The sequence below is a fragment of the Larus michahellis genome, chromosome 20 (assembly GCF_964199755.1).
Source record: "Larus michahellis chromosome 20, bLarMic1.1, whole genome shotgun sequence".
NCBI lineage: Eukaryota > Metazoa > Chordata > Aves > Charadriiformes > Laridae > Larus > Larus michahellis.
The window spans coordinates 7,943,198-7,953,884 of record NC_133915.1 but is presented as its reverse complement, the minus strand read 5'-3'; the positions used below and the strand labels follow the sequence as shown (position 1 = coordinate 7,953,884).

Sequence of the window (10,687 nt, the reverse complement as noted above, 5' to 3'; positions counted from 1 at the left end):
AGCGGAGGCGGAGGAGAAAGAGAGAGAGCGCGCCTTGTACAAAACTGGCATCTTTATTGCTCGTTTGATTCTTACAAAGGGGTCGGTAACAGCCCTTTCGTCAGGCCCCGACGGCACAGGAGCGACGCGACGCACAGAGCGGGGACGGGTCCGCGGAGGGCACCGGTCTAAACGTGTGCGGGACACAGACCTCCTCGGGGGACAGGGGTACGCGTACACTTTAAAAAAGAAAGTCAGTAGTCATCTTCAATATTCAACACATGTAAAATTTGAGCTATTTCCTTTCCGTAGGATCACGTCTAAAAACCGCGTGTGCGCTGCCCTACACCACCACCCTGCAATACTGCTAACGTGCACGCTGGAAGTATAAAAGCTCTTAGCTATTAAAAGGCACCATTTTCAGCATAGTTTTAGTTCACACAAACAGCTTCGAATACAATGAAGTACGTCTCTCCCGGTGACCTCATTCCCTGGATTCCCTCCTCTCCTCCCCACCCTCCGAGCGGCCCCGCGCCATCGGCCTCCGGCTGCAGGGCCGGTCACTACGGACGGACAAACAGACGGCCCAAACTGAGCAGAATACAACAAAAATTAGGAAGTGATTATCTTGGAACAAAGAGAAGACGCCCCCCAAATACATCTGGTGATATTCTAGCTGACATTTTACATATTTTAATAGTGTTATAAACCTTAGTCTACGTTTATGGGAAACCACAGGAGTTCAAGTATTTTATTACTGCAAATGCAAACACTATATATATATATTTATATAAGTATATACAGAGGAAAAGATTTCTTTTTGGCAATATTATGGGGGATTTTACAGATTGGAGTTTGTACTCGATGGCTAGCACAACGTGAATAAGCCAAGCACTCTTTTCAGTACTTACTGCACTTCTAGTGAGTTTGTGCAACGGATTTCTATTTGTGACCACCAGCGTCCAGTTCCTACCCACGGCACCGCGGAACCACCATCACCAGCTCTCCCTGGCCAGCAGCCGGGCGCCGAACGCCCCTTTTCAGAAGGCGTTTTAAACTCCAGTACAGTGGGCGGCGCGGAAGCGGGCGGCAGCCCCCCCTAACGCACGTTAGCCGGACACATCCTGACTGACACTAAACGGGTTGGAGGATTAGGCGAAAAATTCGCATTAGTCAACAGGCTCCTGTTTAAAGTGCTGAGAGCAGCTCAGGTGGTCCAGGCAGAGAGACATTTTTTGCTTCTCGATGTTCTGCAGGGACTGTTACTCAGCCTTCAGACCAAAATTAAAACCTAAGAGCGCCCCATTCTTTTAACCCCAAATACGGCCGTTGTCTTTTCGTACCTTTATTTTCACGGCCCCTTCACAGGACCCCAGACTGGCAGGGGCTGGAAGGGACCTCCGGAGACCATCTAGTCCAGTCCCCCGATCATCCTCGTAGCCCTCCGCTACGTTGTCTTGTAGTTCAAGATATTAGTGGAAATTAGTACAGCATCCTCGTTTAGCAACTCACGATTACTAATTTAAACCCATTAAACTGAGTGCTCATATAGCACAGCTTAGTGTCAGTCAGCATGGAAGTAAGATTTTAAGTGCATTATTACACACCAATAAACATTTATACATGCATAAACATGTTTACAATATATTTATCTTCCTCTGAAAAAGTACACTGATACCTTATTTCACTTGTGCCATTAATGTGTAAAGGAAAACATTTTCCAGTCCATGCAAAATAATTTTAAATTAATTGGCCGGATCTCCTTGTTTTGAAAATGGCGTGGGTTACTTCAAACCTTCACTGTACCTTTAGAACGACGACAACAAACCAGACAATTTCGTTATTAGGGCTCGTGGCAGAAATGGGGAAAGCAGAAGCGACTCCCACGTGCTGTACTTTGAAGATGACTGAAGCGCGGGCTGCTCCGGCCGGAGCCCCGCTGCGGGTGACAAATCCACACTGCTCGGACAGCTCTAAGAGCGCGTTGGATGTTTTCAGTTCCTGTAGCTTTGGTAGAGGTATTTAGTTTAAAGGTTTACATTCCTCGTTTCAGTATCTCGTTTGCCGTATCCCGGGCTGCAGAAGGAAGGCTCTCCGGGATCTCCACGGGCCACTCGATGCGAGAAGGGAAACTGCAACTTCAGCTCTGGCTCCGTGAACAGCTCGGCTCACGTCAAGGCCCCAGAGAAGCCAAACGCTATTTGGGAGGCAAAGGTGCCGGTCGAGAAGGGAAATAGTGTCCCTGAGGTAAACATTTCTGCTGGGGTGGAGGAGGTCCCTGAGGTGCACACTTCTGTTGTGGCGGTGGTGGCCTGAAAGGGGACAGAGCAGCCACCATCAGCCCAGGTGAGGACACCAACACGCGTGTCCCTCTCACCTGGTACCGGCACCGCGGCCCCCGGAGACCCCCCCGGGCAGCCAGGCTCATCTCCCCGGCTCAACGCGCCGTGCTCAGACCCTGCTCTCCATCGCCCAAAACCCCCAGGGACCCCCTGAGGCTGTTAACACACCATTTCCCCCCAAATCATGTAAAGACCCCCAGGAGCTTCCCACCAGGACGAGCTGCCTGGAAGCACCCCTCGATACCCCGCGCGTTCTGGATACACGTGTTTTAGGGCATGGGCATAACGGCTTAGAAATACAATTAAAAAGTAAAATGAAAAATAGAGGAAAACTTTCTGTTCACAGTTAATGAGAAACGATCCTGTGCTTGGCAATAACGTTCACGAATCAGCAAAATGACAGATTTTTTGAGTAATTTCTTTTTAAATCGCCTATTTTGAGAAGCATTTTATTCACCAGTGTGCAGAGCTAATCTGGCCCCAGAAAAGCACTCTGAAACCTGTTAATCAAGATGTAGCCCTGGCAGCGTGTAAAATGAATGCTCGGGGTAACAGCACTTCAGTTCCACAACGTGAAATGAAGGAGAAGCGCCTTCCAGTAACAGGCCAGCCCTGCTTGCCTACAATCCGTGATGAAACACCCCAACGCCTGCCCAGATCCATGCACAGCAGCGCAACCGCCAATAGTTATTTGCAATGACTCGACCAACCTTGTCGGCAGCTTCTGTGGCTGCGACGCCTGGTACTGCGGAGCCGGGTAGTACGACTGGTGGTAAGCCTGCTGAGGATGCCGGCTAACTGGGTACGACGGAGCAGGAAAAGCGTTTGGTTCCATATCCTAGAAAGAAAACATAACAAGAACGTTCACAAACTTGCACTTAGGGAATCAAAATATTTGTTTCCTTAGTTAAGCGACATTTAAGACCACTTGCAAACAAACCTGGAAATGACAGAGCTGCTCTTTCTTGCTGAGAAACTCAGCAGAAAGAAGCAACAGCCGTCTGAGAAGTACCGTATTTTGGAAAAAACCAGAAAGCCTGGTCACGGCAAGCGTCTGACTTGTTCTGCAAGTGCGCGTTGGCCAGTTATCGCATGCAGAGGGGTAACGGGGCTGCAAGGGAGCGGGGCTGGGGAGTGGGCAAGGGCTGCTCCCCTCCCCGCGAGGGGCCGGGGGTCCCGTGTGAGGGCAAGGGGTAGCAAAGCAGGGAAACTGCTTGCCAAGCCAAGCACAGCCCGTAAAAACGCTTAGAGAGTCGGAAACGGAGAAGTTCTCCCCCCACACCCCTTCGGAAATAATTCTTCTCTTTGCCTCTTAGCAAAGAGAAAACCCAATTTACAGAAATGAAAAAATACAGTAACTTTGACGCTTTTATTAAGGCGAAAATTACATAAACTGCCTTCATCTGTTACAGACCGCAAATAAAGTAACGAGAAGCGGCTCGTTCCTACCGTGGGAACACCTCTGGGAGCGTAAGGCATGCCGTGGGAAAAGCCTCTGGGGGGGTAGTCTCTCGGTTCCATTTCTGTTCTAGGAGGTGGTGGCTGCAGTGACCTGGAACGCAGTTGGTACGGACTGTGAGCACGTCACCTGGCCAGAGCGACTACGCAGGCTAGGAGCCCGAGCACCCCAAACCCGCTCGATGGATTGACACTGTCTTAGCACATACCAGATGTCAGGAAGACGGCGCTTGCCACGTGTCTAAGAAACAACAGAACCCTTTTCCTCTTTAGGACTGGGGCAGCTTCATTTTGCCTCTTTATATCAAAGATGGGACTCAAAACTAAAAAACCCATCACCAATGCAGGACGACAAACATAATGGTAAAAAGAAAGTTCTCTGCTCCCCTAATTTAAGATGAATTTATCTCTCCTGTCATTGCCCGGGGCAAAGGGGCCTTTAGATGCAGGGGCCTTTGCCTGGGACTGGAACACGCCTCCGTACTTGGGCATTGGCTTCTGCAAACAGACGTCTCTGGCCTGCTTCAAAAGGGCAGAGGAGGAGGTAAAAAGGAGACACTACTTACGAATGGCAGCGTGACATTAATCTTCTGTAGCATCGCTTCAGCCGGTCTCTTTTTACAAATGCCAGAGCAGCAGCTATAAGGAGCGGGAGGATCAGGAAAAAAAATACCAGCAGCCCATTTCTCAGCGAGGTGTCTTTGTCTGATGGGGACAAAGCGATGAAGAAGAAAAAAAAAGTATTACATGGCATCACCACCACTTGACTCATTCCAGCAGTGACTATTTGGTAGGACTGGTTCCACAACTGTTTTCTATTTTTCATAGGAAAAAAACCCTAAAGAATCTAGTAAGTCTGCACGATATATGCCCAAATATACTATTTTCTGATTATCTTTTCACAGGGATCGTCTGGTCAAAGTTGAAAGAACGGTGCGTGCTGTGACACCCTGGGCTATAGCAGCATATTGAATTACTAGATCAATACCTAATTTTTCTTCCACTACATTACCGTGCAGATCATATGAGCTCAACTGAGAGAGACGAAAACAGAGCTTCTGCCCTTTGGTCCGATCCTAAATCTTCCTCTTCTGCCACTGTTTGCTGTAGGCAAAGAACTCGGGTTCTTAACAATCTCTACATTTTTATACGCAGGAAATCTCTCCACTGCAGGCTGTACAAAAAAATCCTTTCCCTTTTTTGTCTGATGATTTGAGGCATCTGTCCACGCTCCACCGTGATTCTCCAGTCTGCTGCACCAACGGAGTGTCCAGCCTCCCCCAAGCCCACACCGTCGTACAGAAAACAGTCTCCATGATCATTCTTGCAGCTCAGAGAAGGGACTACATCCCATCCTTATAGAGCCCACCCAGGCTTTGCACAAGTTTCCTCCAAATTATGGCTTGGATTTGCCTCCCTATTTCATCTTCACGCTGCTGGCGAGAAGAGTAAGCTTCACAGCCTCTTTCAGTTTGCCTTCTCACGTGCACGAACGGTGCTCGCTGCCCCAGGCAGCACGTTCCCACTCCTCACATTCCCACAGAGATCCACAGATCTTCCAGGTACGCAGTACCTCATCTTGCCATGGCAAACACTGACCTAGTACCTTTCCTGGGGAAACAACTACACAAAAATCCCCACAAAATTCCCCCCCCACCCCATCTTTTCCCTCCACAAAACCCCCAAACCGAACGTCTGCAAACAGTATAGTGTCACAAACCTCCCTCTCTCCCCGTTTCTTTACCGCGTGCCCCTCTTCCATACCCTGAGTTGTCTGGGGCAGGGACTACATTTGCATTTACCACCAAAGGAAGCATGCTGTCTGCACTCAAAAAATAAACGCTAATAAAACAGCGACTTGTGAACATGCGCTGCCCTAGCCCACCTCGCCAGATGCTCATCGTGACGGCGCCGCAGGTCACATGCCACCGCCCGCAGACACGGAGCAGGGCAGCTCCTCAGCTCTGCCCACGCTGCTAGAAGCGGCATGTCCCCGCGGAGACGCAGGTTCACATCCATGGCTTTGAATATCCTCAGCCAAATTTCATGTTTAATTTGCATCTAGGAATGGAAAGGGCTTCGATTCCCAGCTTGGGTACAGAGAAGTCCAAAGAGGATCTTGGTCCGAGGTGACAGAAATCACCTGAAGGCCATTAAACCAGCCCCGCTGCTTCCCCAAAGAGGGAAGCGCACCAGCTGGAGCCCAAGCCCTGAACTGGAGGCGTTTGCCAACGAAACCTGGGGGAGAGCCAGCCACCAGAAGTGCCCTGCTTCAGAGCAGCCGGGCACCGGGCGCTCAGCCCAGCAGCCCCCGAGCAGGACAGAAGCCCAGCCCTGGGGCTGCCCTATGACTACTTGCCGTTATACGGGGGGCCACTGTCCAGACTTCCTCCGTAGCCCTTGGTGTCGCAGTGAGGAGGGGCCCATCCTGCTTCACAGTGACAGTTCCTGTTGTTATTGCACACCTGGATTGAACAGCACAAACACCACAAACAGGGCTATTTAGTAACCACCTTCCACGCGTTTAAAAGCGGCGTGCAGTAGCCATGCCCGACTGTTCCGTCCCTCCCTATCCCTCCGCCTGGAGAACTTTAACCGGTAACTCCCATGTCAATTCTAAACAGTCCTTGGCCAGGCGTCTCAAGACTTCACATGACTGAGGAGCGCAGCGCTGTTCAGGATGAGCTTCCAAAGATTAGCTCTCCCAACGGCTTAAAAAGCAGGGCTTTTTTTTTTTTTTTTCCCTTTTTTATTTTTTTTGTGAGATGCAGAGTTTCAAATTACATTAGTAATTCTGGAATTGGGAATTCTTCTTGCCTGGCAAAAAAATACCATCTTAAGAGTTTTTGTCAAAGACTTTTTTGATACTGTTATAGACTTTCTTGCCCAGAGACACTTTCTAGGGAGTTTTACAGTTAAACAAACAGAAAAATTAAGTTACTATCCACTATTTTAAAACTTTCTCAACTTAGATAACTTTAGTTCAATTTTTGCTGACTGTTAAAGGCAGCACTGACAGTACCAAAAAGCAGCCTTTTATAGCAAAACCCATTCTCAAGAACCCCTCAGAATTTTTTTTAATCACCACATCTACCATTATTCCACATTATTTACAGCCTTAAATAGAGAAGGGCAAAAGACTTCCTAGGTGCAAAGAAGACTAATATATAGACAGTACTGGTCACGCACAATTACAGTGTGCGTGGCTCAAACTGGGACTTCGGATTAAAAAAGTCACAGTCATTGGCTTGAAAAATCTCGTGTCCTCGTAACAAAGAAGGCAGCGGACCTCGTGTAGGAATACTGCCGGTGAGACCAAACCTCACAGACTGGGCGCTGCTGCACGCGAGTACCGGCAGGAGCAGAGGCTGTGGCCGCACTCACCCCGTGCCCGTGGCACTGCCGCTCCACGTCGCAGTTGTAGTTGAGCACGGAGGCACTCACGCACTGGAAGTGCCTGCAGATCTGGGGGACGGAGAGATGCACACAAATGGAGCGAGACGGCATTTCACCGAGCGAGCCCTTCTCTCCCCGGCGCAGGGCTCTGCGGCCGCTCTCTGCTCTGACACAAACCCAGAGCAAACCCTGATGTGACAAACCCCGGCTCCACAGAACCACAAAAGGCTGCTCGGTGTGCGGCCTGAACTGTCACCGCAGGTCTTTTGGAACGGCAATTAAATTGTGCACTGTAAGAGTATGTGGAATGCACATTCCTCCGCTGGGGCTAAGCTTCTAGGCTTTTCAGTTTAGTTGGATTTTAATTGAAAGTTGTCTTAAAGGCACTTGTGTGAGCTCTTCCTGCTCATTGACGGAGCTAAGACTCTGGCTCCTGACTTACTTAATTTCTTTTGCTTCATCTATAAATGAAAGGCTCATTAGGTTTCTTCTGCACGTGCAGCGCAGTACTAGGCAGCGTGGGGAACCAACGGACTCGCTCAGTTTTGCATTAACTACAGGCACCAAAAAAAATTAATCCCGTAAATATTCACGAAACCGTGCAGCATGAAACCCCCAAATTACTACTTTAAGAAATCACTTTTTAATTGTCAATTACCTTTCCAGTATCACATTTGGTGCCTTCATTCACCATTCCTGGGTCCGGGACATCAGAGCCTAGCTGGAAATCCACACCCCAGCACGTGGTGCCTGTAATGGGAGTCTGGATAATAGCAGGCTTAATCCCAAACACAGGCATTGTTTTCACGTTTTCACATTGCAGCTTCCCACACATGGCATTCCTACAACACCAACATATGAATACTGTACTGACAGTTGAATTTATTCCGAGAAAAAAAAACTATCACACATTTGATGTGATCTTTTCTTTCTACTGGAAGACGCTACTTGAAAATAAAATTGAGGCAACTCGCCAAACGAAATTGAGCTGGGCCTCATTTCAGTGCTGCAAAGTATGGATTTATCCCTTCTTTCTGCAAGCTGCTGGGATCTTTACACCAAAGAAAACACGACAGTTTGCCGCTCGTATTTCTGTACGTGAACACCTTAGGATACGAACAATCAATGATGGAGATGTGGAACACACTCTCCGTGCCGCAGCCCCGCGTCCGAACGTGTGACACACCGACCCCCTGAGGCACAGAACTGCACGCACGGGGAACCGCGGCACGAGCCTGAATGCTTCAAACCCAGCTATGGAGGAATCGCCCCAGCATTCAAACTCATTTCAAGTATTATGTGCAAGAGTTAAAGGTAGAGGGTCTAAAACTAAAGTCAACAAAACTCACCACTGCGTAAGTGTGGGGGCTTTGAGCTCAGTGCTAATAACAGCTTCAGACATTAGGATAAAACACGCCTTTTCTAAGTCATCTCACCGTGGTTTCAGAACGATGCATGCATGGCAATAAGGTTAGACCACGGCATAACATGTCTCTCCCCAGTGCACCGCCTAGAACACCCCAAACTAACACTACAGCACCCAAATAAGGCTTCTCAATGACACATTCAGGAACTTTTTGATGCACTGGGCTCAACTCACCAGCTGGAACATTTCTTGTAGTCATGGCCATGGAAACCACAGTTGCCAAATCTGTCACCCTTGGAATTCACTTCAGCAAAACAAATGTTGGGCGCTGCTTTGGCTTCTGCAAACAACAGCCCACCCCCAGACAGAGGAACCAAGTTAAACAGGGACAGGAACATCTCACACTATCATGTCTCCTTTACCCAGCCCAGTTATCCTGCTACACCTGGTGTTTTCCATGCAGGACAGGGAGCTTAAGAACCAGGTCAAAACAAAAAAGAGGTGAAAATGTCTGCACTGCAAGGTTCCAAGTTTAAAAAGAGAGAGAGAAAAAGTCACTTAACATTGACTCCATTATACCATTTGGTATTTCTTCATGGCTTCTTTACAGCCCTGTACACCAGAAGCCCCACTGTAGCACAAGAAAATTACTACTTGAATCACCAGCACGTACAGCAGTAACAAAGAATGTGTGAAGGCTTAGCCATCAACACCACTGTTTCGAATCCTTTGCCAAAGCCACCTGGTCTTTGTGACACGAAAACAAGTAAATATATTTTAAGTGAACTTAGCGTATTCTTTTAACTACATCTCCTAGAAAAATTGTAGCTCTTCCTTACTTGAGCCAAAGATATCCTGACACTGCGCATCGTAGTACTGGCAAACGCCATTGTAACAGTAGGCTTCCTCGTTGTGGCAGGGGTGACCGTTCTGAACGGTGAAGTCGGGCTGGCAGAACTGGGAGGTGCCGTTGCAGTACTCTGGAAGGTCACACTCGTTGTTGCTCGCCCGACACTCGGTTCCTCCAGGAAGGAGCTAAAGAGAGAGAAGGGGGAAACTGCGTCAGCAAATAGAAACCTTACAGCAGAGACAAACACTGCACCCGACCCACAATTGTGTCCAAAAACAAGGGCGTTGATCTGAAGCCCTCGGTGTACGTGCATGACAATTCTCTCTCACGGACGCACTGGCTACGCCAATGCTCTCCTTTTCTGAGCCACTGCAGAACACTTGCAAATAATACATCCGAGTCTCTTACCCGGCAGTTTTTGCAGCAGTCACCGTAAGCACATTCAGCACCGGATCGGAGTCTGCAAGTACCTGGTTCACAGCAAGGATCACTTTCACATTCCTGAAAACGTAAGTGTTATGAATGTCAAGAGATTGCAACCCCCGCCACGCACAATGCCCGCGATGCCCAGCAAGGGGCACGCAAGGCTCCCCTGGCAGCATTTGGGAAACACACCGGCCACTAACCTTTGGTGAACCACAGTCACATTCCTCCCCGGCATCTACCAGCCTGTTCCCACAGTATGGGACGCTATAGGTTTCATCGGGCTTGGGAACGTTGAGCAGGCAGCTCCCACCTTTGTTAAGAGTTAGCTTCTCAAAGTCTTCCGCACTGCAGCTGCTGAAGTTCCTCGATCCTCTGGAACAGAGAACATAAGCATATCTTTACGCTAGGCCAACCCAGCAGCTTTCCCTCCGTTTGCAGAACGAGGGTAACATTTGTTTTCCCCACGAGTTGCAAGCGTCACACGACTCCTTGCAAGAGTACTTTGAAGAAGAAAGCAGCCTGCAGAAACTAAGGGCATGGGTGGTGAGTTTTGACGCTCAGAAAATGCCTTCCCTTTTCTCAGTTACTTACGATGCTCCAGAGCTCATAATGCAACTGCTTGCTCCGCAGTGACAGACGCGTTCATCATCGTGGTTCATCCCCAGGTTATGCCCCAGTTCATGAGCCATAATTGATGCAAACATCTGTATACTGATTCTTCCGAACTGCACAAGAGCAAAACAGAAGAAAATTAATGGACAGCTTCTATTGAGAAAGCCAGTGTTTACTTATGTGCCAAAAAGACACTTCTGTCGTTCTGTCTCCCCATTAACAGGACTCCCAGACCAACTGTGCCTGCCTTCCAACCAA

At 48.7% G+C, this 10,687-nt stretch overlaps 1 protein-coding gene across 1 annotated transcript in view; it reads right to left on the bottom strand.

Moving 5' to 3' along the window:
• Positions 1–34: 34 nt before the first annotated feature.
• The window catches only part of ADAM9 (ADAM metallopeptidase domain 9), a 30,412-nt gene continuing 19,759 nt past the window's right edge, over positions 35–10,687 (bottom strand). The window contains exons 11-22 of the mRNA XM_074563902.1: positions 10,409–10,542; positions 10,018–10,189; positions 9,800–9,892; positions 9,381–9,576; positions 8,776–8,881; positions 7,834–8,017; positions 7,164–7,244; positions 6,139–6,244; positions 4,346–4,484; positions 3,771–3,873; positions 3,032–3,159; positions 35–2,291 (exon numbers count right to left, since the gene is read on the bottom strand). Of these exons, the coding sequence (XP_074420003.1) occupies positions 2,177–2,291; positions 3,032–3,159; positions 3,771–3,873; positions 4,346–4,484; positions 6,139–6,244; positions 7,164–7,244; positions 7,834–8,017; positions 8,776–8,881; positions 9,381–9,576; positions 9,800–9,892; positions 10,018–10,189; positions 10,409–10,542 (1,557 nt within the window). The 3' untranslated portion in view covers positions 35–2,176. The remainder of the gene's footprint in view (positions 2,292–3,031; positions 3,160–3,770; positions 3,874–4,345; positions 4,485–6,138; positions 6,245–7,163; positions 7,245–7,833; positions 8,018–8,775; positions 8,882–9,380; positions 9,577–9,799; positions 9,893–10,017; positions 10,190–10,408; positions 10,543–10,687) is intronic.